The sequence below is a fragment of the Rhinatrema bivittatum genome, chromosome 6 (assembly GCF_901001135.1).
Source record: "Rhinatrema bivittatum chromosome 6, aRhiBiv1.1, whole genome shotgun sequence".
Taxonomy (NCBI): domain Eukaryota; kingdom Metazoa; phylum Chordata; class Amphibia; order Gymnophiona; family Rhinatrematidae; genus Rhinatrema; species Rhinatrema bivittatum.
The window spans coordinates 370,867,057-370,892,273 of record NC_042620.1 but is presented as its reverse complement, the minus strand read 5'-3'; the positions used below and the strand labels follow the sequence as shown (position 1 = coordinate 370,892,273).

General features: G+C 46.4%; 1 protein-coding gene across 1 annotated transcript in view; it reads right to left on the bottom strand.

The window, feature by feature from the left end:
* The window catches only part of LOC115094632 (phosphatidylinositol-binding clathrin assembly protein-like), an 818,237-nt gene that overhangs the window by 476,834 nt on the left and 316,186 nt on the right, over positions 1 to 25,217 (bottom strand). Inside the window, 1 exon segment of the mRNA XM_029607889.1 lies at positions 325 to 431. Within this exon segment, the coding sequence (XP_029463749.1) occupies positions 325 to 431 (107 nt within the window).

The following is a 25,217-nucleotide window of genomic DNA, read 5'->3' as shown; positions in this document are numbered from 1 at the left end:
TTGCTTCTCAAATGAGTATAGCATAAGACTACCAAACCAATACTTTCTAAGAGTAAAAAATTATGAAGAGAGAAGTAAAGCTAGAATGATTATAGCTTATAATGAATAAAACCAAATTAGGAAAACTTGCACATTAATCAACTAGGTTATCCTATGAGAGTTTGCATACAACTTTAAAATTTTAGAAGATTAGTTTACTACAGGAATTATGCAAATATTCTAAACTGATTGTGAAAACAAAACAAATTTATTTACAATGCATGCTACTGTACCAGTGCTGATAGCTGAATAAAGCCCCTTTGATGTGAGAGTAGATGTCTTTACCTCAGCCACTTTTAGAAATTCAGATAATTTGGTCATTCTGGCAAGGAACTTTTTGTAAATATCCAAAGCTTCTTTGCACTGGTTCTTCTTCATATCAAAATACTTTTCTACAAGAAGAATAGGTTAAATGATATTGGGAAAATGCAAAAAACTTTATACAAATAAAATTCACTCTGATTTGGAGTTCAGTATCAAGAAAAGGCTTGCTCTCTAGATAGCACTCCTACTACATAGCATCACACTCCTACAGCAAAATTTTCTAATTCCAAGAGGATGTGCTTAAAAAATAACAGGGTTTGTAGCAAACAATCAGTTTACAAAAGCAGAAAGAAAAATATCCTTTACATTAAGAGCTATTTCTCAGCAACCATTTCAATTTCGTTGTGAGTCAATGAAGCTAAATACATTTGATGGTATGATGTGCAACCATATGTACCTGTTAGACAGTAAAGATCAGCTGATGCTGCTTCACTGGCTTTACCCATGGTAAAAGCTGTGTTTAATCATTTTGTGTTCCAAAACTCTGAAATACTCTTCCATTACATGTAGTAGTGTACTAAAGGGAGTCGTGGTCCATCCCAGGTGTCAGCAGGGAGGTCAGCAGCCGTGAGCGGAGCCCATCCTGCTCACAACAGAAGAAGAGGGAGGTCTCTGGGCCACGAGCAGTGGGAGCACTGGGCGGCCAGCTAGAACTCCACGGGTCTGGAGCCGGCAACTGCATAGCCTTTTCTCCCCCCACCCCACAGCCCGGAAGAGGAAGTGGTGGGTCCACTCAGGTGGGAAGAAGGAAAGGTCATGCAGGTGTGGCTCCAAGCAGAAGAAAGAGCAACAGCGTTGCTCCCCACCGCAGATGCAGGAAGTAGAGCCGCATCAGCCCCCATGCCACCTCAAGAAAAATGAAGAGTCCCTGTCTGTCAGGGGGCTGAAGGAGGATATGTTGCTGCTATGCTTCTGATGGGAAGTGGAGGAAGTGAGAGAATGTGCCTGTGTCTATGTCTGTGTCAGCGTATGGGAGTGAGTGCATGTTTGTGTGTGTGTGGGGGGGGTATATGTATGAGAGACATGGAGGGAGCCTGTGTGCAGGGGTGTGTGCAAGAGAGAGACGAAGCCTGTGTGAGGGAGAGGAGGAATGGAGAAGTGACCGGGAGGGGGGGGGGGGGGGGGGGGGGAGGTGCCAAAGGAAGTATCCACCCCTGGTGCCAAATACTTTAGGTATGCCACTGATTACAGGTGAGCCTGTCTACCTTTACTAATCAGTTTAAAGATATTAAAAACATGGTTATTTATACAAGCCTTGGTGGTTTAATTCCTGTAATCGACTGAACAATCTAAAAGTGCTCCACCTTGTTTGTTTACTGGACATATGCACGTCAATATTCCAAATGCTGGTGAACAAGAAAGTTAGCCAGTTATTTAGCTAACTTATCACTGGTATTCAAGTCAGTAACCACATGGTCTAAATATACTTGATTAAAATTACCTGAAAAAGGTTTAAGGTTTATTTGTACTTGTATACCGTTGTCTCGGCATAGCTTCCACAGCGGTTAACATGATAATAAAATACAATAAAAGAAAATTACAAACAATAATAATAATAGGAGATAAAATTTAACAAGTGAAAATAAAAGATATCCTAATAAAATAATGTCAGAAGCCATAAATATTAAACCAATAAATACTAAAAGACATACAACATGCTTCCAATATTAAGTTAATAAAAAGTCAAAGCCACGTATGATTGTACAGTTACATGGATACCTATTTCTTATCTTCATTATATGCCGCATGGAATAGCCAAGTTTTAAGTTCTGCTTTAAACTTAGCTTTTTCCTGCTGCATTCTTAGTTGCATTGGAATAACGGGCCGATTCAGTAAAGTCTGCGGGAGAGCGGGCGAACGCACAGGCCACTCGCCTGTGCGCACGATTCTCTATTTAAATGAGGCCTGGCGGTAGAAACAGGCAAAAGGAGGCGCTAGGGACACTAGCACGTCTCTAACACCTCCTTTTGGCCCGGAGCGGCGGCTGTCAGCAGGTTTGACAGCCAACGCTCAATTTTGCCGGCGTCTGTTCTCGAGCCCGCTGACAGCCACGGGCTCGGAAACCGGACGCCAGCAAAATTGAGCATCCGGTTTTCGACCAGACAGCCGCGGGCCGCCTTCAAATTTTTTTTTCTTTTTACTTTTTTTACCCTTCGGGATCTCCGACTTAATATCATCCCAGAATTTCCCCACAAGGGAAAGAAAGGTATATATGCTGAAAATCAAAGGAAACTTACCTTACTAATTCTGAAAAACGCCACCACCTCCATAGCGTTCAACCCTTTGACTCACTTGTGGGGAAATTCTGGGATGGAATTTTTCTGAGTTTGTAGAGGAATTTGGTAACTGTTATTTTGATTTGGTTCGCTATAGGTCACATGCAAAGGAAGTTCACGCCATATTGCAAGAACGGCTGTTTTGTGGGAGCTCATTTGAGACGCATTGAAGAATAAGAGTCGGGGAACATATCTGTCTGTACGTCGATTGTTTCTTGGACATACAGGTAAAATATGTGAGAATGCTGTTTAAAGAAAATTTTAGGCGTATAGGGTTTGTTGGGAAATATATCTTTATTTAAAAAAATGTTAATTGTTGTAGATGAAACCTGTACGGGAATATTACATTAACGAACATGCTAAAGGTGTATAAGCAGCAAGAAATTCTTTGAAGTTCTCCTGAAGAAGCCTGTGGAAAGGCGAAACATGTTGAGAGGATGAAGAGGAATTGAAGGAATTTTGTTTCGAGAACGAGAGAAAAATTTGAGAAATAGAATTTTTTCTGCTTGTGAACAAACTTATTTTGAAGATTTGTATTGTAATGAGAATCTTTATCTGCATGTAAAAAATTCATTTTGAGAATAAGAGCAAAATTTGAGCAATTTTAATGTTGGGAGGTATTATGGAGAATGTGTGTGTGTAAGTAAGTACGAACGGTGTGTGATTATGATGGTGATTATGGATGGGGGTTTTTAGATGGGTATTCCTTGGGGTAATGTGAAATTTTGAAAGCAAAGTCTTTTGGAAATTTCCCTTTTTGAAATTAACAAAGATTGTAACATCATATATGTCACTAAATGTTTTGTGGTATCAAGAAATTAAAAGCAAGTTGGAGAGGGGGAGACTTTGACAATAGTCCTTTACGACTTGAACAGAAATTCATTTTTTATTTTAATACTGTAATACTGAATGGTCTTAATCATGAAATAGATTTTACTGTTTTCTTATGATTATTATGCTAGGATGTTCTGCTGTTCAATATTGTACAGGTTTAATTCATGATGGTTCCTATTTTTAATCTTGCTTTTGTACCTGTCATTTTTAGTGTTTCCTGTATCTTACTTTTGTATTGCATGCAAGGTGTCTACAATTTTACCATTCATAAAGACTAGGACTTCACCTGTACTAACCCTGTTCCCCACAGGTTGTGTCCTTGGGTTCCAGGGCAGGGCTTAGGCGAGAGTCCTATAAGGAGCAGTCAGACAAAGTCACATAGAAAGCCGAGATCAGGGCATACAACAAGCAAGTGGTGTCGAGGTCCAGGTCAAGGTTGGGGCAGGCAAAAGCCGCTGTGCTGGGGAAGTACGTGCCGGCAGTTGGCCGGTGTGCGCAAGTTGCTTCTGCTCCGACGGAGCAGTAAGCAACAAAACAAAAATAACGAATTGTAGGAGAAAGGGTTTAGGGGGTGGGGAGGAGAGGGGAAGAGAGAGAGTATGGATAGGAGGGTAGGAAGTTCCCTCCAAATTCGCTCCTTAATCGGAGCAGACTGCGAGAGAACTCGGGGAGGCCCAATTGCATCGCCGCACGTAATCTTATAAAATAGCCCCCCGCACATGCATGAGTGGATTATAAAATCCCGTGCTCATGTTTGCGCATGTTATAAAATCGCACGTCCATGTGCGCATGACGAATAGTGCGAGCACATGGACGCACGCATGTTCTTTTTAAAAATCTACCCCTTAGTTTTTTTCTTCAGTATGTATTGTTTGTACACATGTATACATTTTATGATTCTTATTTTAAAAGTTTGTTAGACTGGAGTAGTAATTATAATTAATACAGTGAGTTTATCTACACAATCTGATTTTATTACTATAAAGCAAAATTGCTTACCTTGTAATAGGTGTTATCCCAGGACAGCAGGATGTAGTCCTCACATATGGGTGACATCGGTAATGGAGCCCTATGTACGGAAAACTTCTTTAAAAGTTTCTATGAAACTTTTGAATGGCACCGGAGTGCCTACTGAGCATGCCCAGCATGCCATGATATTCCCTGCCACAGGGGTCTCTCTTCAGTCTTGTTTTGTAGCAATAAGCGTTAGCCAAAAATAAAATAATAAAACGTATCGGACCCAACTCCGCGGGGTGGCGGGTGGGTTTCGTGAGGACTACATCCTGCTGTCCTGGGATAACACCTATTACAAGGTAAGCAATTTTGCTTTATCCCAGGACAAGCAGGATGCTAGTCCTCACATATGGGTGATTAGCAAGCTAGAGGCCGAGTCATTTTGTGCTGAAGTAACCGTGAGGTATTGTTGTTGAAATGAATCAGCCGAAATCACAGCAGGTTGGATGTAGAAGCAGTTGGGATTACACTGGAAACAAGTTTTTTAAGACGGATTGTCCATAGGCTGAATCTTGTCTTCCCTCTCTGTCTAAGCAGTAGTGAGCTGCAAAGGTGTGAAGAGAACTCCATGTTGCTGCTTTGCAAATGTCCAGTATAGGTACAGAGCGAAGGTGTGCTACTGAAGTTGACATCGCTCTTACTGAATGTGCTTTTACTCGCCCTTGAAGAGTAAGGCCTGCTTTTTCATAACAAAATTGTGTGCAATCTGCTAATCAGTTTGACAGAGTATGTTTACCCACTGCTTTACCTGGTTTGTTTGGATCATAGGATACAAACAGCTGACTGGATTTTCTTTGGGCTGTAGTGCGGTTTAAATAGAAGGACAACGCACGCTTACAGTCCAAAGTGTGTAAGGCTCTTTCTCCTTGGTGAGAGTGAGGCCTAGGAAAGAATGTAGGTAAAACTATCGATTGGTTCAAGTGAAATTCCGTGACAACCTTAGGAAGGAATTTTGGATGTGTCCGGAGGACTACCCTGTCATGGAGGAACTTTGTAAAAGGTTCATATGTGACTAGTGCTTGTAATTCACTGACCCTTCTAGCTGATGTAATGGCTATAAGGAAAACCGTTTTCCAAGTAAGGTATTTAAGGTCACAAGTATTTATGGGTTCAAAGGGAGAACGCATAAGTCTAGTGAGTACTACGTTCAGATCCCATTGTATGCCTGGGGAATGAACTGGAGGTTTAATGTGAGTTAGGCCTCTCATGAATTTACTGACGAGAGGCTGTGTGGAGATAGATGCATCTCCCAGCTTGGTATGATAAGCTGAGATTGCACTTAAGTGTACCCTTACAGACGATGTCTTAAGACCAGAGTCTGAGAGATGGTAAAGGTAATCTAGTAGCGAGGTAGTGGGGCAAGTGAAAGGATCTAAATCTCTCTAAGTGCACCACAGCGTAAACCGTTTCCATTTATAGGAATAATTCTTTCTAGTGGAAGGTTTACGTGCAGCTATAAGTACTTGAGATATAGCGGATGGAAGGTTGAGAGGTTGTAAGATCAAGCTTTCAACATCCATGCTGTCAGGGACAGGGACTGAAGGTTGGGATGGCGCAACTGACCCTGTTCCTGAGTTATGAGATTGGGAGCTACTCCCAGGCGAATTGGATCCCTGACTGAAAGATCTAGCAGTGTGGGGAACCATACTTGTCGAGGCCAATATGGGGCTATGAGGATCACAGTTCCCTTGTCCTGTTGTAGTTTCACTAATGTTTTGGTTATGAGTGGTATCGGTGGATACGCGTATAACAGGCCTGAATTCCAATGGCGAGCAAACGCGTCCTTTGGTAGGCTGTGTTGCTGCCAGAGGAGAGAGCAGTAATTGTTCACTTTGTAGTTGAGTTGAGATGCAAAGAGATCTATCGTCTGTTGACCCCAGTGTTGGAAAATCTTGGATGCTATTGCTGGATCCAAGGACCATTCCTGCGGTTGGAACTGACGACTGAGGCGATCCGCTACTGTGTTGTGGATGCCCGCTAGGTAGGTGGCCCGTAGAAAAATTGAGTGTGTGAGGGCCCAGTCCCAAATCTGTGCTGCTTCTTGACAAAGGAGGTAGGAACCTGTACCGCCCTGTTTGTTGATGTACCACATGGCTACTGTGTTGTCCATTTGGATCAGAACAGTCTTGTGTGATAGGCAGTCCTTGAACGCATGTAGCGCATAGCGTATAGCTCGAAGCTCTAGGAAGTTTATTTGAAAAGAGGCTTCGAGCTGTGTCCACTTGCCCTGTGTCTTTAGAGGACCAATGTGTGCTCCCCACCCTAAGGTGGATGCATCTGTAGTCAAAGTCATTTGTGGAACTGGCTGCTGGAAAGGTAGGCCTTTTAGCAGGTTGTCCATTGATGTCCACCAGAGGAGTGCAGATCTGAGTTCTGGTGTGATATGAATGGGAGTGGACATTGGTTGAGTGGCTTGTATCCACTGTGCTTTGAGTGTCCATTGTAGTAGTCGCATGGTCAATCTGGCCATGGGAGTGACATGAACTGTGGAAGCCATATGCCCTAGAAGAATGAGGCACTGGTGAGCGGTTACCTGGAATTGTTTGCGAAGATTGTGAGTCAACAGGACAAGTGTTTGAGCATGGTCTCTTGGAAGAAAAGCCGTTGCTAGTGTAGTGTTTAGTTCTGCACCTATGAACTGTATCAGATGAGTTGGTGATAGGTGGGATTTTTGGTAGTTGATGAGAAATCCCAAGGAGTGAAGCACTTGGATGGTGAGCTTGAGAGAAGTGAGAGCTCCTTCTTCTGATTGACTCTTGATGAGCCAATCGTCCAGGTAAGGGAACACATGCACCTTTTGCTTGTGGAGGTGTGCCACTGCTGCAGCCATGCACTTTGTGAATACTCGTGGTGCTGATGCAAGGCCGAATGGCAGCACTCTGTATTGAAAATGCTGATCCAGTACCCGAAAACGCAGGTATTGGCGATGAGGAGGAAAGATGGGAATGTGAGCGTATGCATCTTGAAGATCCAGAGAGCAGAGCCAATCTCCCCTTTGAAGAAGAGGCAGAATGGTGCCTAGGGATACCATTCTGAACTTTTCTTTTCTTAGGAATTTGTTGAGGTTTCTGAGGTCTAGAATGGGTCGAAGGCCTCCTGTTTTCTTTGGAATGAGGAAATATCTGGAGTAGAATCCTCTGCCCTTTTGAGGCCCAGGGACTGGTTCTATAGCCCTGGCTCTCAGAAGGGTGGATAATTCTGTTTGAAGAATTATGGAATGTTGATTTATTGTGTAAGAGTGAAGTGGTGGATTTTCTTTTGGGATAGTTAAGAAATCCAGCCTGTAACCGTGAGTCATGATGGATAACACCCACTGGTCGGTGGTGATGGAGGTCCAATTGTTGTGGAAGTACTGTATGCGACCTCCTACTGGTGTTTCTGGAAATGGGTTGATGTAGCTGCTGCTCTCTGGGGCTTTTCAGAAACCAGAAGTAGTTGTTGTTTGTGGAGGTGGCTGAGGTCTTGCTGGCCTTTGCCTAGGCTGTTGGCGTTGTGTTGGGCGATTAGCCCTTGGCCTACCTGCTGGGGGATAGTACCGACGTGGACGGTAGTACGGTCGGCGAGTGTCACGTCTGGGAAACTTCCTGGAAGAAACTTGAGTTTCTTGAGGTTGAGAGGATAATTGTTTTAAGGTTTCGGTGTGGTCCCTTAAGGTTGCCACAGCTTCCTTAATCTTCTCCCCAAAGAGGTTATCCCCCAGACATGGTAGATCAGATAAATGCTCCTGAACCTCTGGGCGAAGATCCGAGGCCTTCAGCCAAGCCCACCTTCTCGCAGCTATACCTGATGCTGACAATCTTGCTGCTGTTTCAAAGCAATCATAAGTTGCTCGAACTTCATGCTTGCCCGAGTCAAGGCCCTTGTGTATGATATTTTGGAATGACTCCTGAAACTGCTCTGGAAGAGAAAGAGCGAGTTCCTGAACCTGTTTCCACAGGTTCCTGTGGTACTGGTTCATGTAGAGCTGGTAAGAAGAAATTTTTGAGACCAGCATGGAACCCTGAAAAATCTTTCTTCCTAAGTTGTCCAGGAATCTACTTTCTTTCCCAGGTGGTAAGGAAGCATGGGACTTTTGTCTTTTTGCCTTCTTTTGGGCAGATTCAACCACCACTGATTGGTGAGGCAGTTGAGATCTCTGGAATCCTGGAGTAGGCTGTACAAGGTAAGTGGCTTCAGCCCTCTTGTTCACCGCTGGTACAGAACTTGGGTGCTCCCAAATCCTGTGCTGTAGTTCCTGGAAGACTTCATGTACCGGGATTGCCAACATTTCTTTGGGAGGGTCCACAAATTGTAGGACTTCCAAAGTCTTCTGCCTCTCATCCACCTCTGTCTGGATAGGAAAAGGGATGGTGTCTGCCATCTCCTTAACGAAATTAGTAAATGAGAGGTCCTCAGGTGGAGATTTTCTATGGTCATCCGGCGGAGAGGGCTCTGAGAATAATTCTTCATCCGAAGAATACTCAGAGGAAGAGTCCCCAGGATCATGATGTGGTGGCACAGGCGAGCGAGGCCTAGCAGGCCTTGGTACTCCTGATGGGCCTGGGACTGGGTCCAGTGGTAAATGCCTTGGTAGACCAGATGGCCCTGGAACTGGATCCTGTGGTAATTGTTTGGTAAGGATATCCAGGAGTGAGTCCAGTTTGTTAAAGACCGGATGCAGTATGTTGACATCCTCAGGTGGAACCGGCGCTGGCGTCGCTGGCACCGAGGAAGGGATCGGTAGAGGCGTACGCGGCATCGGTGACTGTACCAGAGTAGGAATAGTCTCCGGTTCCGCTGCCATCGTTGGTGACCTCGGAATCGACGGAACGGGCATTGATGGTGATGGCATCGGCATCGATGGTGGAATCGCCTCACGTAGCGCTTGTTGCACCGCTTGACGTATCAGGGAGTCAAGTTCCACTCTCATAGCTGGTGAAAACAGAGCAGCTGTGGAGGGAGGCGGTGGAGGCGATGCCGATACCCCCTCAGAGCCCTGAGGAGGTTCGGAACCCAGCACCGATATCGGTGGGGAACGCCCTGCAGTAGGCCTTGGAGCCTCAGTCTCTGTCCGGGTTTTCTTTGCTGGAGAGGCCGTACCTGTGGAAGTCTCTTCGGCCATCGTATCCTGTCGCCGTCGATGGCGATGCTTCTCCTTTTGTTTTTCGCTTCCAGCAGTCGATGCTTTCGATGATATCGACTGGGATGAAGTTGAGGCGTCTCCGGCTTCTGGATGTTTTTTCTTCATCATAAGCTGACGAACGGAAGCTGATGGAGAAGACTGCGTTGAAGTCGATGCCCGTGGAAGGAGCTGTATGGAGAAAAGCTGCTCCATTTTCTCAGCCCTCAGACGACGACCTTTACTGGTCATTTCAGCACAAGACTTGCACGTTTGAATGTTGTGGTCTTTGCCTAAGCAAAGAACACATTCAAAATGTGGGTCGGTAATCGACATAGTTCTTGTGCAGTTAGGGAACTTTTTGAAGCCGGAGGCCATGGCGCCGGACGGCCGTCGACAGCAAAAACCCCCAAAATTATCGCTCCCAGCCGGGAATCGATAACAGAAAAAGTTACCGCCGGTAATAAAATTGAAAAACCCCTGCGGCTGATCAAATTTTTTCGAATTTCGTACAAGGTGAAAATCACCTCAAGACTCCTATTAGCCCGCGATGCTAACGGCTTCGCGGAAAAAAGAAGACTGAAGAGAAACCCCTTTGGCAGGGAATATCATGGCATGCTGGGCATGCTCAGTAGGCACTCCGGTGCCATTCAAAAGTTTCATAGAAACTTTTAAAGAAGTTTTCCGTACATAGGGCTCCATTACCGATGTCACCCATATGTGAGGACTAGCATCCTGCTTGTCCTGGGATAATTATCCTTTAGTCTGTTTTCTCAGAAAACAAAGCCAGTCTCATTTTCTTTCAAAAACATTCTCAATTTTAAGGAAAAATGAGATACAAAAATAAATTATTTTTAGCTCTTTGTTGCCCGTCTGTCATCAGTGAAAAAGCACAAAAACAGAAAAAATAAAAATAATTGCAATAATTAAATGTGATTTGCAAAAAGTAACATCTATAAAGACAATTTGAGAATAATCTCCACTTTGAAACCAGACCAAAAGACTGTCTAGGAATTCTATATTTTGGGTATCAAAATCCAAAATATATGTCAGTATTTGAAATAAAAAATGTAACAGGAATGAATGAAACTATGAATAATTTGTAGTTCTGAATCTCTAAATTTAAAATAGCCCAAGAAATGTATCTATACAATTAGCTTTAACTACAAGCCCTTACAAAAATGGGGGTGTAATGCATCTGGTATTAAGATATATCAACAATTTGAATACATTTAATTTAAAATCAAATACTTTATCACTGAATTACATTATATTTTATACTTTTCGCAAATTAAACCTTCTTTGCTGGCTTTCAAAAAACGCTCACAACTTGATGAAGGAGCGTTTTGCATGGGGTCAGTCTCCATTACCCAGCTATGAGCAGGGTGGTGGTGATTGGATGAGGCTGTGGGGAAGGGTATTTAAGTGTGAAAGTTATCAGATGATTACCATAAAAGGAAAGAACTGAGATGAACTCAGAGGCAGCAGTTAAAGGACTAGGTCAAGGCAGTTTCTATGCTGTTGAATAGCAGAAGGTTCAAATTTATATATTATAGAAACAGCCATGCTGGTGAGTAGGAGCAGCAGAACAGAGTTGAAGGTCAAAAGGTCAAAAGTAGTGGTTAAGGCAGAAAGAGCGTAGCTGATCAATAGAGGCAAAAGAGCAGAGATGAAGGTCAAACTTGTGTGTTAAGGAAGCAGCCATGCTGGTGCGTAGGAGCGGCAGAGCAGAGTTGAAGGTCAAAAGTAGTGCTTAAGGCAGAAAGAGTGTAGCTGATCAATGGAGGCAATAGAGCAGAGATGAAGGTCAAACTTGTGTGTTAAGGAAGCAGCCATGCTGGTGAGTAGGAGCGGCAGAGCAGAGTTGAAGGTCAAAAGGTCAAAAGTAGAGGTTAAGGCAAAAAGAGTGTAGCTGATCAATAGAGGCACTAGAGCAGAGATGAAGGTCAAACTTGTGTGTTAAGGAAGCAGCCATGCTGGTGAGTAGGAGTGGCAGAGCAGAGTTGAAGGTCAAAAGGTCAAAAGTAGAGGTTAAGGCAAAAAGAGTGTATCCATTATACTACTGACACCTTTCCATTCAACCCAAGGCAGTCAACTACTGTTGAAGTAGGAGCAGCTTGATGAAGCTGGAAAAAATGGAAGGGGTTCTTTGGAAGAATGGATGCTTGTAAGGATAACAATGGCATCGGGTGAGAGCCAGTTAGTCTCTCCACCACAGCTGATAGCAAGGTGAATGGGTGCTCTTCAATAAAAGTCATCATCTCTTGAATCTGTCATCGAACAAACTGTCCCGTGCATAGGACACATCAGCAAGACCATCAAGCATGACCTTTTGGAGGTCATTTGCTCACAACCACATGAGCAATTAGGCTTCTGTAGGTGTGGCCAAAGTTCTGGCTGCCATATCAAAAGATTTGCAAGGAGAATATGTAAGATGCTTCTCACACTGATCCACACCCTCCACTGCTCAGCAAAAATCTATCTGCTGTGAGTCTGTCAAATCCATCAGTCTTTAGTTTTTGCATGCATTCATGCAGGTACTTCACCATGTAAAGCTGGTGAGCTACAATCCCAATATTTAGTATGGACCCTTTGGGTCTTTCTCAGAAGGCATACTGGAATGATCCCTAGTGTTCTTAGCACGCTTCAACACAGACTCCACCACAACAGAGTGGTGTAATGTGGTGTGGTAGTTGGACAACTCCAAAACCTGGGGAACCTTGGACCCAGTATTTCAAATGCACTTCCCAGGGTAACCAGTTAAGTACAATGTTGTGTCTGACACATCCTCATCTGGATTAACTTAAGAATTTGGGAGTTAGGATAGCTACAGAATCCAATGGAGGACTACAGAAGCCCAAACATATCTGGTCTACGGTCCTTTTTCTTCCTGATAGACTGTTGGACAGTGTATTTGCCAGCTTTCCCAAGAAAGCAGAAGTTGCTTACCTGTAACAGGTGTTCTCACAGGACAGCAGGATGGTAGTCCTCACATATGGGTGACATCATCAGGATGGAGCCCAATCACGGAACACTTTTGTCAAAGTTTCTAGAAATTTGACTGGCACCTACTGGGCATTCCCAGCATGGCACTAACCCTGCATCCAGCAGGAGTCCCCCTTCAGTCTTGTGTAATAGCTAAAGAGTGTGCGAAAAATAAAATAAGAAAACGTAAACGAACCCAACACCACGGGGTGGCGGGTGGGTTTCGTGAGGACTAACATCCTGCTGTCCTGTGAGAACACCTGTTACAGGTAAGCAACTTCTGCTTTCTCACAGGACAAGCAGGATGGTAGTCCTCACATATGGGTGAGTACCGAGCTGAGGATGACCGATGCATGCACCAAATGTACCCAAAGACGTGCAACAGGCACAACATCTGGGGTGTAATTTGGTTAGAGGGCACCCTGAACCCAACCGGGTCGGTGGAAGGGTTTTGGTACGTTAAGTAGCAAATAGGTTGCACAAGACAGATTGGCCGAAGATGGAATCTGGTCTTCCAGCTTTTTCTAAACAATAATGGACTGCAAAAGTAAGGAGAGAACTCCAGGTAGCAGCCTTACAAATATCAGAAAGTGGCACGATCGGAGGTGCAGTACTGATGTCGCCATGGCCCTGACAAGTGTGCCTTGACACTGTCTTGTAGCGGAATGCCTGCCTGTTGATAGCAAAATGAAATACAGTCCGCTAACCAGGAGGATAGATTCTGCTTATCCACAGGTTGACCCAATTTGATGGAATTGAAGGAAACAAATAATTGAGTAGATTTTCTGTGGGTGGTTGTGCGGTCTAGATAGAATGCTAGAGCGCGTTTACAGTCCAGGGTATGCAGATTCTGTTCTCCTGGGTTAGAATGGGGCCTGGGAAAAAAGGTAGGTGGTACGATAGATTAATTGATATGAAAGTCTGTTACTACCTTAGGCCAAAACTTCGGGTGAGTGCAGAGCACTACCCTGTCGTACAGAAGTTTAGTGTAAGGAAGATAAGTAACTAATGCCTGCAATTCACTAACTCTGCGAGCAGAAGTGATGGCTAAGAGAAAAATCACTTTGCATGTGAGGTGGCGAAGATCACAGGAATGGAGAGGCTCAAACGGCGGTTTCATGAGCCGTCCCAAAACCAGGCTAAGGTCCCAAGAAGGGGCCGGAGGACGTAGTGGAGGTTTTAGGTGGAGCAGGCCCTTCAGAAAGCATGTTACCAGGGGTTGTACTGAAATAGGTACATTCCCAACACCTTTATGGAAGGCGGCCATTGCACTGACATGCACTCTGATGGAGTAAGTTTTCAGGCCTGACTCTGACAGGTGCCAGAGATAATCCAAAATCTTCACTGTGGAACAAGTGAAAGAGTCGATAGACAGGGAATTATACCATAGTTGGAATCTTTTTCCACTTGTATCACTGTATCACTTGTATCCACTTGAATCACTGTATTTAACTTAATACCTTCTTAAGGCCTTTCTTCTTCCAGCTGAATCAGCTTCCAAGTTCATGGTCCTTGTTATATGTAACTTTTTACTTTTTTACTTTTTGCTTCTTCTGATTATAAAAGTTGTTCCTTATGTTATATTTATCTACCTCCTGTTCGATGTAAACCGACCTGATATGGTATTCATCCTTGAAGGTCGGTATAGAAAAATGTTAAATAAATAAATAAATAAATAAATAAATAAATAAATTGTAATAAGATTTTCTTGTGGAAGGCTTTCGTGAAGCTACCAAGACATGGGAGACCTGCTCTGAAAGGTTACGAGGTTGAATTATTAACCTTTCAACTTCCAGGCAGTCATGGACAGAGTCTGGAGGTTGGGGTGACATAGGCGCCAGTCATTCTGGGTGATCAGAAGCGGGTCCTTCTCCAGAGGAATGTGCCTGCGAATTGATAGGTCCTGTAGTATTGGGAACCACACCTGGCATGGCCAGTGAGGGGCTATCAGGATCTTCAGTCCCCTGTCCTTTTGCAACTTCACGAGAGTCTTGGAAATGCGTGGAAGTGGGGGTATGCATAAGAGAGACCGCTAGCCCATGAGGGGGAAATGTGTCTCTTGGTTTTGAGTGTTGGCTGCGAGTGAGTGAGCAGAAGTTCTCTACTTTGCGATTGTGGAATGCCACAAAGAGGTCTATTCGAGGATAACCCCAACGGTGAAAGATTGAGAAACCACTCGTGCGGATGGAAAGTGCGACTCACCTTGTCTGCTAACACATTGTCCACTCCCGGTAAGTAGGTGGCCCTGAGGTACATTGAGTGAGAAAGGGCCTCCGCCCATATCTGTGCAGCTTCCTGACATAGGAGGTAGGAGCCCGTTCCTCCTTGCTTGTTGATGTAGCACATGGCCACCTGGTTATCTATTTGTATCTGGATAACCTTGTTGGTGAGGTGATCCAGAAAAGTCCCTGAGAACATATCTGATTGCTCAGAGTTCTATGAAATTTATTTGATGTTTGGCTTCTTGTGGAGACCAGAGCCCTTGAGTTTGCAGATTTGCAACATGAGCTCCCCAGCTGATGTTGGAGGCATCTGTTGTTAAGGTTATTTGAGGATCTGGAGCCTGAAAGGGAAGGCCTTGGAGGAGATTGGATTGAATTTTCCACCAAGCCAGCAACAAACAGAGCTGATTGGTCTCTACACCTTCAGGACGTTTACACACACTAGCAATAACTTCATCTCATCACAAATTCCTGCGATTCCTAGAAGGCCCAAAGCACTATCAATATCGAGTGCTCCCATTCGGCCTAGCTTCTGCGCCACAAGTCTTCACCAAATGTCTCGTAGTAGTAGCAGCATATCTCATGGCTCGAGGTGTTCATGTCTACCCCTAACTCGATGATTGGTTGATCAGGGCTCCAACTCAGCAGGCTGCTCCGACGTCTCTACGTCTCACCTTGCATACCCTGATCAACCTAGGGTTTCTAATCAACTATCCAAAGTCCAACTTGATTCCATCTCAAACCCTATCATTCATAGGGGCAGACTTGAACACCTTCACAGCAAAAGCAGAAGACTGCGTCCATTGTGATTTTAGTGTCCACTGCATGACTCTCATGGCGAGACGGGCCATTGGAGTTACATGCACCGAAGACGCCATGTGTCCCAGCAAAACTAGGAAGTGACAAGCGGTTGACTTGTCGAGAGAGGAGTTGATGGGCAAGAGAACTGAGAGTGAGAGCACTCTCCGCAGGAAGAAAAGCTTTTGCTGTGAAGGTGTTCAAGTCTACCCTATGAATGATAGGGTTTGAGATGGAATCAAGTTGGACTTTGGATAGTTGATCAGAAACCCTAGGTTGATCAGAGTATGCAAGGTGAGACGTAGAGACGTCTGAGCAGCCTGCTGAGTTGGAGCCCTGATCAACCAATCATCGAGATAGGGGTAGACGTGATCACCTCGAGTCCTGAGATATGCTGCTACTACTACGAGACACTCGGTGAAGACTCGTGGCGCAGAAGCTAGGCCGAATGGGAGCACTCGATATTGATAGTGCTTTGGGCCTTCTAGGAATCGCAGGAATTTGCGATGAGATGAAGTTATTGCTATGTGTGTGTAAATGTCCTGAAGGTCTAGAGAGCAGAGCCAGTCTTCTCTTTGTAGAAGGGGAAGCAGGGAACCCAAGGTCACCATCTTGAACATTTCTCTTTGTAGGTACTTGTTCAATGCACGAAGGTCCAGGATTGGGCAAACGCCACCTGACTTTTTTGGGATTAGAACAGTGATGGCCAACCTTTTGAGCTCAGTGTGTCAAAATTCATTAAAAAAAACCGAGCATAACTCGGGTGGTGTGTCACTTCTAGAAAAATCCATAATTGTGATATCTGTAGCTCTAATTAATAACAAGAAGTTAATTTTAATATATGTACTGTATTTATTAATAAAGCAAAAACAAATAGTTCTTTACCTTGCCTGCTTAGTTACTTTTTTGTTGCTGAATTTCGTCGGCTAAATCTTCAATTAAAACACTCTCTCCCCCTCCCCCACACACAAACTCGTACTCCCCTGGATTTTCTCATACACACTCATGCTCTCACACTCACTGGCTCCCTCACATACACACAAACACACACACCCAGGCAGGCTCCCATTCATTTTCACACCACTCCCGCTCCATCCTCCAGGCAGGCACCAATTCATTCTCACACACACAGACCCCCAGGCAGGCACCTATGCATTCACACACACCCCCAGGCAGAGTCCCATTCATACACATGTGCACACTAAAGGCAGACCCCCCTCTCTTTTGCCAGCAACCTCGGAACCTCTCTCATTCCTCTGCTGCCACTGTCACTGTTGCCACATGACTATTGGGGATGTTGCTATTCTTGCACATTCCCAAAGATTACATGTGCCAATCACTAAAAATATATATTTTTTTTTAACCTTTGCTGTCTGATCTTAGTTTTCTAATTGGTTGGTCAAAGGCTTTTTTTTCCCACCTTCCCTTTATTTTTTTTTTGCCAATTAATTTTATATTGTCTTTTTTTCTGTTTCTTTTCTCTCCATCTTCTTCCCTCAAACACACAGTCAGGTTCTCATTCTCACATGCATTTCTCTCTCTCACACACACACACAGGCTCTCACTGTCACATGCTCTCTCTCATACAACCATTCATACACACAGTCTCTCACTGGCACATGCTGTCTGACTCTCACACAGGCTCTCTCTCACTCCCACATGCTGTCTTGCTCAAGCACATGCAGTCTCTGCAAACATTCAGGTCCTCACACACAATCTCTCATCTCATACACGCGCGCGCACACACACAGACCCTCAGCCTCTCTCTCACCTCTGGGCCTCCTCTTCGCGGGTCGCCGCAGGATGGGCTCTGCAGCGGCCCTGCTACCGGGCTTCTTCCTCTTCTCGGGCCACTGCGATTTGAGATTCGCGGCGGCCCGTAAGCGCAAGCGATGCTCCTCTTCTGTACGCACTGATGCTTCACCTCCTTCCTGCCCACGCGGCTCCGGCAACGTTTACTTCCGGGGCCGCACAGGCAGGAAGGAGGAGGAGCATCAGCGCGTTCAACACGATCTTTTTCTTTGGGCTGTGGTGAAGTGAGCCTCACCACGGCCCTGCCTATCTGCCTGTCGCTGTGCCGCATGCGCCTCCCTGCACCCGGGGCATTGGGGGGGGGGGCTGGAGGGATACTAAAAAAAACTAATTTTAAAGGGTTGGCGCAGCCAATAAAAAAAAAAAGGCTCGGCACAGCTGATTAAAAAAAAAATCGATAGTCCCAAAACGCTTCGCATGTCAGCAAAAACGGCTCGGCGTGTCACCTCTGACACGCGTGTCATAGGTTAGCCATCACTGGATTAGAAATTACCGGGAATAGAAACCCAGGCCCTGTTGGGAGTAGGGTACCGGTTCTATTGCTCTGGACTGGAGGAGGAGAGAGACTTCCTGATCCAAGATCATTGAGTGGTCGGATGTTCCCCACGTCAATCGAGGTGGGGAATCTGGTGGAAGAGAGAGAAAGTTGAGGTGATAACCTTGAGTGACTATGGCAAGTACCCACTGATCTGAGGTGATTGTGTGCCATATATGTTGGAAAAAAGGCACAGTCGACCTCCTACTGGTATGTGTGATAGTGGAGGCTGATGGCTGCTCTCTAGGTAAGAGTCAAAAACCAGATGCTGGACCTGGTTGAGTGGCTGCTTGCGGTTTTTGGGGACGAGGTTGCTTTGACTTGCACCTACTGATAAGACTTAGTTGAGCGGCATCTGGATGGTGGAGGATATGATTTCCTTTGGCAGTAGAAAAGCCTTTTGGAATCTCTTCTGAACAGCCATTTGATGGGAAATTCAGAAGGTAACAGGGAGAAGTTGGTGAAGAGTCTCATGGTGGTCTTTGAGCTGTGCCACTGCTTCCTGTATCTTTTCTCCGAAAAGACTGTCCCCCGTGCAAGGCAAGTCTGACAGTCTATCTTGTACTTCAGGTCTGAGGTTCAAAGACTTCAGCCAGGCCCATCTGCGTGCAGTAATACCTGCTGCTGAGACTCTGGAAGCAGTGTCAAAAACATCATACGCTGATCTTACTTCATGTTTGCCTGCTTCCAATCCTTTGAGAGCCAGGCATGTAATTTATCCTGGAACTGCAAAGGCAAGGACTCAGCGAAGTCTTGTATTTGTTTGAAGAGGACCCTGTTGTACTGGGTCATGTAGAGTTGATAGGAGGCAATGCAGGAGATAAGCATTGAGCCGTGGAAGACAAGTCAACCTATTGCATCCAGGAATTTTTGCTCTTTTCCTGGAGGAACTGAGGAATGTGGTTTAGAACGTCTGGCCTTCTTTTGGGCTGACTCAACGACCACTGAGTGATGGTCTAATTGAGTTTTCTGAAACCCTGCTGTCGACTGAACAAGGTACGTGGCATCTGCCTTTCGGTTGACAGGTGCCACTGAACCAGGGTGTTCCCAATTCCTCTTGAGAAGATCTAAGAGGACATCATGGATAGAGATAGATGTGATATCCTTAGGAGCATCAATAAATTGTAGAAGCTCCATCATCTGGTGTCTGAGATCCTCTTCTGTTTGAAGATGGAAAGGGACCATCTGAGACATTTCTTTCACAAAGTTAATGAAGGACAAGTCCTCTGGAGGGGAACGCTTTCTTCCTTCAGGAGGAGAGGGTGGAGATGGTAGGTCCTCTGAATCCTGGGACGAATCATCGGTCCATGGATCATAGGGTTCATCTCCAGTTCCCCTAGGATCTTCAGAGGGGAGGAACGAAGGTATCCCAGAAGGTCCTGCTTTAGGCACCGAAGGCATCGAGGGGGTCACCGGTGGTATCAATGGCGGCACTGAGGGCATTGATGGCTGGATCAGAGGCGCCGATGGACGCACCGATGGAACAGATGACATCGATGGCTGAGACGGCAGCAGGACTCCCGATGGAGGAAGTAATAATGGTGTTTCCCCTTCCTCTGTCGATGACAGGGGTATCGGGGAGGAGGGAGCCGAAGCCACCAGTTCTCTCGGATCCATTGGTGGAAGAGCGGCGACGAGTGCTTCCATTCATGCCAGTAGCAGAGCCAAGACAATTGGGATGGGATCAATGGCCAGTTCAGGAACTGGCACCGGTATCTTGAAGCCTGGCATCACTCTGTCGATGGCCTCTTGGATCAGCCAATCCAATTCCTCACAGGAAACCGGAGCGTCAAGCCCCGGTCCCGGAGTGGGAGGCAGAGGCGTAGCCGGAGGGACCACCATTGGAGGTGGAATCGTGGCTCCCAGCACCTGTCTAGGTGGGGACTGCCTCAGTGACCCAGACACAGAAAGGGACGAGGCCTTTTCTGGGCGGGCTTTCTTCGACAGTGGTTCAATCGATGTCGACGTTGAGGATTTTCCTGCTTCGATGGCTTGAGCCTTACGGTGTCGATGTCTGTGTTTTCCTCGATGATCTCCTCAGTCTATGTCTAAAGGAATGGAGGAGGTCGATAGCCTTGGAGTCATCGATGCCGGTCGGACAGTGACCGCTGCTCGATACTGGCGTGACGCAGACGGCGTCAGTTCGGAGGACGTCGAGGCAATCTACGGAGTCGGGGTTTGCAAGCGATAAAGAAGTTCCATCTTCTCCATTCTAGCCTTATGACCCTTTGGTGTCATTTAGGCACATGAGGCGCAAGTAAGGACATCATGCTCGTGCTCTAAGCACAGGACACAGACAGTGTGAGGGTCTGTAAAAGACATAGTGCGAATACAGTCAGGGCACCGATGGAAACCCAACGCCATGGCCTCGACAGAAATTTAGCCGTGGTGGTCGACGGCCGGTAGGCCACGAGAGTAAAACTCGACGGAAAGCGACCAGAGCTTGGTAAAAAAAAAACTTATCGGACAACCATGGACATGATATATCGATAGGGGGACCCCTGTGGGGAATTAATTTGAGAAATATTTTTGAAGAGGTTCTGTTTCCTGTCAGGAATGTATTAAGAGCTCCTTAACCCACGTGGCTACTGCTGCGCGGGAAAAAGAAGACTGAAGGGGGACCCCTGCTGGATGCAGGGTTAGTGCCATGCTGGGCATGTCCAGTAGGAGCCAGTCGAAGTTCTAGAAACTTTGACAAAAGTGTTCTGTGATTGGGCTCCATCCTGATGTCACCCATATGGGAGGACTACCATCCTGCTTGTCCTGTGAGAAATTGGAGTAGCAGATATCCTCCGGAAGAGTTCTATGCTGAGGCAAGTAAGGTAGAGAATCTGAAGGAATCCCTATAGAATCATCCTCCTCCTCTCCTGACTACAAGGGAACAATAATCCATGACCCCAAAGAGGATGAGAGAGAGACTGAGGAGGAGACTTCTGCTGTTCTGAAGGGGGAAATGACCGGGAAGAACTTCAAATAAACAAAGTCCACTTCATTCCCAGGACATATCTGGATGAGAAGAACCCACCACCTTATGGTAACTTTATCCCAACTCTAGAAGCTCTTGTGGAAAGCCATGCACTGATATGGGACTCTGTGCAGCCCCACTTTATGGAGAAATTTTCCTCCATCTTGGGCAGGAGTTCTAATTTCCCTCTATGGTCTCCAGGACTTAAGGAGATAAAGACATTCTTCACTAGATCTGACAACTGGGCTCTCCCTCTGCACTAGAGTTAAAGGAAAGATCCTCTTCAAAAACCCAAATCAGCTCAATCACTTTCTGTACAGCCTTGAAAGCACTCTGTACCACAGTAGCCACCTTTACCATGGCACTCCACACCAACACTTCTCAAACAGTGCCTTCTGTGGATAGCACTGGCTGCATCTCCTGCTACATTCTAGCCTCCACAATGGGTTCTCTGGCCTTATGGGCTGAAGCAGCTCACGCCAATATGGCTGACAGAGCCCTGGCATATTTTGTCAAGAGTCTACTGTGCTTTTAAATGTGAATGCTGTGCCAAAGACCTGGATGATGTCCTGGCTGTCTTGGGAACCTTCAGCGTCATAAGATGATGGGATAGGTGCCAACAAGGCCATATCTCACTTCAGTCAATGAGGGTCCCGACCTGCTGGGGTCCTGCACCAACGGTGCAGATTTCTTCTTCAGCTCCAAAGGGAGTCCTTTCTATTTGGGCATACTTCTCGGTACGTCATTCGACACCATACTTCCACACATAGCTCGACCCAACCTGAAGTGAATCCAGGAACAGGCATCAATGGGCTCACAGGATTAAGGTGCAAAGGATTCCTGTCTCAAAGTCTTACACTGAGAGCCTGACAATACCTTGGCTCCTCGATGAGGAGTGGTTTCTACTGACTAACCTAGAGCTGAAGCTTGGGGCTTTTATCCATTAGGCTTCCATCTTCCAGGCATAGTACTGCTACACATTTGGGGATCTCTGGCCACAGCTATAGTAGTTGGAGGAGTCTTGGTCAGGGCCCAGGCAGCGGTAATAAATGGTGTATGTATACATGATGGACATCTAACATCCACAAATACAAGACTAGAAGCTACTGACCATGGACTTTAAAAATCTTGTTTGAGAGGCTGCCAAGGCAACAGTAAAAAAAAAAAAAAAAGAAAGAAAAAGAAAAAGAAAAAATGGAGAAATGGAGAAATTACTTACCTGATAATTTTGTTTCCTTAGTGTAGACAGATGGACTCAGGACCAATGGGTACAGTGTACTCCTGATAGCAGATGGGAGACTGAGTCAGATTTCAAAGCTGACGTCAGCCTACATATAGCCGTGCAGGAAGCTCAGCTGTTCAGTATTCTCCTCGAAAAGCAATTGTGGATATATGTGTGCTTTAATAATTTGAGTAACTTCGTTAACTTGATTAACTAGGACTGGTTCAACTGATTTCCAATTGGAGACCGCCAGTGCACTCAACCGGATAACGCTGACAACCGGCAGCTATGGGTGTCTTGAACTAGGGGTAATACCTGGCTTACCAGTGCTTGTCTTGTTCTTGGGGTTTGTCAGCCGAGGTTCGCAGATTCTGGGGCAGCCGTGGGTGGACTGTCTACACTAAGGAAAACAAAATTATCAGGTAAGTAATTTCTCCCTTTCCTAGCGTGTAGCCAGATGGACTCAGGACCAATGGGATGTACAAAAGCTACTCCCGAACAGGGCAGTAGGCTGCCCATGGCCCAATTAGTACTGCCCTTGCAAAGGTTGTGTCCTCCCGGGCCTGGACATCCAGGTGGCAGAACCTGGAGATGGTGCAAATGGAGGACCATGTCGCCCGACAGATCTCGGCGGGCGACAGCATTGTGGTTTCCACCCAGGACACTGCCTGAGACCTTGCTGAAAGGGCCTTGACTTGCAGAGGTGGGGGGCTTCCCTGCCTCTACGTAGGCCGCCTTGATTACTTCTTTGATCCAGTGGGCTATGGTTGCTCATGAGGCCGCTTCCCCCTGTTTCTTCCCGCTGTGAAGGACGAATAGGTGGTCAGTCAAAAGCAATGTTGAGATTACTTACCTGATAATCTCCTTTTCCTTAGTGTAGACAGATGGACTCAGAACAAATGGGTATAGTATGCTCGTGCTAGCAGTTGGAGACGGATCTGACGTCAGCACGGGTATATATACCCCCACAGGAAGCGTAGCAACTTAGTAATCTTCCATGCAAAAGCTGTTATGGATGTGTGTACTGACGCTCAGTGAAATAGTGAAACAGGATTCCCCTGACCGATTGATAGTAGCTGGAGACCGCCAGCATTCCCAACCGGAAGGCGTTGACACCTGGTAGAGTGTACGCTCTTATGGAAACAGATGACATGGCTTACCTTGCATCGGTGAAACCCATGTGCACAGGCAGCTGGGCGGGATGCTGAGTCCATCTGTCTACACTAAGGAAAAGGAGATTATCAGGTAAGTAATCTCAACATTTCCTGGCGTGTAGCCAGATGGACTCAGAACGAATGGGATGTACAAAAGCTTTACTCCCAGCCTGGGCGGGAGGCTGCCTGAGGACCATGTAGTACCGCCCTCGCAAATGCTGAGTCCTCCCTGGCCTGGACATCCAGATGGTAGAACCTGGAGAAGGTATGGAGGGAGGACCATGTCGCCGCTTTACATATTTCTGCAGGCGACAGCATCCCGGATTCTGCCCAAGATGCCGCTTGTGCTCTGGTAGAATGAGCCTTGACTTGCAAAGGCGGAGACTTCCCGGCCTCCACGTAAGCTGCTCTGATAACTTCTTTAATCCAGCGGGCGATGGTGGGCCGAGAGGCCGCTTCTCCTTGTCTTTTCCCGCTGTGCAAGACGAACAGATGGTCTGTCTTTCGTACTTCTTCTGTCATTTTCAGATATCTGGGCAGCATTCTGCCTATGTCGACATGGCGTAGCAAACGCCCTTCTTCAGATTTCTTCAAACCCACCGTGGTAGGCAAGGATATAGTTTGATTAAGGTGAAATCGTGAGACCACTTTCGGTAAAAAGGAGGGAACCGTGCGAAGATGGATAGCCTCTGGAGTGATTCTCAGAAAGGGATCACGGCAGGACAGTGCTTGTAGCTCTGAGACGCGTTGTGCTGAACACACCGCCAATAAGAACACCATCTTCAAGGTTAGAGAACGGAGAGACAGGCCCCGAAGGGGTCTGAAGGTGGATCCCGCGAGGAAATCCAAAACAAGGTTGAAGTTCCACAAAGGCACTGGCCACTTCAGTGGCGGACGAATGTGCTTAACTCCTTTCAGGAAGCGAGACACATCTGGATGCGTGGCAATGGTCTTGCCATCCCTCCTGGGACCATAGCAAGACAGTGCAGCCACCTGAACTTTGATGGAGCTGAGGGAGAGACCCTTCTGAAGCCCATCTTGCAGGAAATCCAGAACAATAGGGATTGTGGTCGCATGTGGATTGGTGCCATGAGTGTCGCACCATGCTTCAAATATTCTCCAGATCCTTACGTAGGTGAGGGAAGTGGAAAACTTGCGGGCTCGGAGGAGTGTATCTATCACGGGCTCCGAGTAACCTCTTTTCTTCAGTCTCGCCCTCTCAATCGCCAGACCGTAAGAGAGAATTGAGCCGGATCCTCGTGGAGGATGGGACCTTGACGTAGAAGGTCCCGGAGAGGAGGCAGGGGAAGGGGCTCCCCTGCCAGTAGTCTTCTCATGTCCGCGTACCAGGGTCTTCTTGGCCAGTCTGGTGCCACTAGAAGAACTAGGCCCCGGTGTCTCTGAATCTTGTGGATGATGGCGCCCAGCAGAGGCCAAGGAGGAAATGCGTATAGCAGAGTCCCTGGAGGCCATGGCTGAACCAGGGCATCGATTCCGTGTGAGAACGGGTCGCGTTTGCGGCTGAAGTATCTGGGTACTTGAGCATTGGACTTGTCCCCTAGAAAGTCCGTGTCCGGAATCCCCCAGTGATCCACAATCATCTGGAAGGCTGTGGGTGACAGCTGCCACTCTCCCGGATCTAGGCTTTCTCTGCTGAGGAAGTCTGCCGTGGTGTTGTCCTTCCCGGCAATGTGGACGGCTGAGATGTCCTGAAGATTCGCCTCTGCCCAAGCCATCAGCGGGGCTATCTCCAGAGATACCTGTTGGCTTCTGGTTCCGCCCTGACGGTTGACGTATGCCACCGTGGTGGCGTTGTCGGACATCACCCTGACTGCTTTGTTCTTCAGTCTGTGAGCAAATCGTAGGCATGCCAATCGGACTGCCCGGGCCTCTAGACTGTTGATGTTCCACGCTGCCTCTTCTCTGTACAACCGCCCTT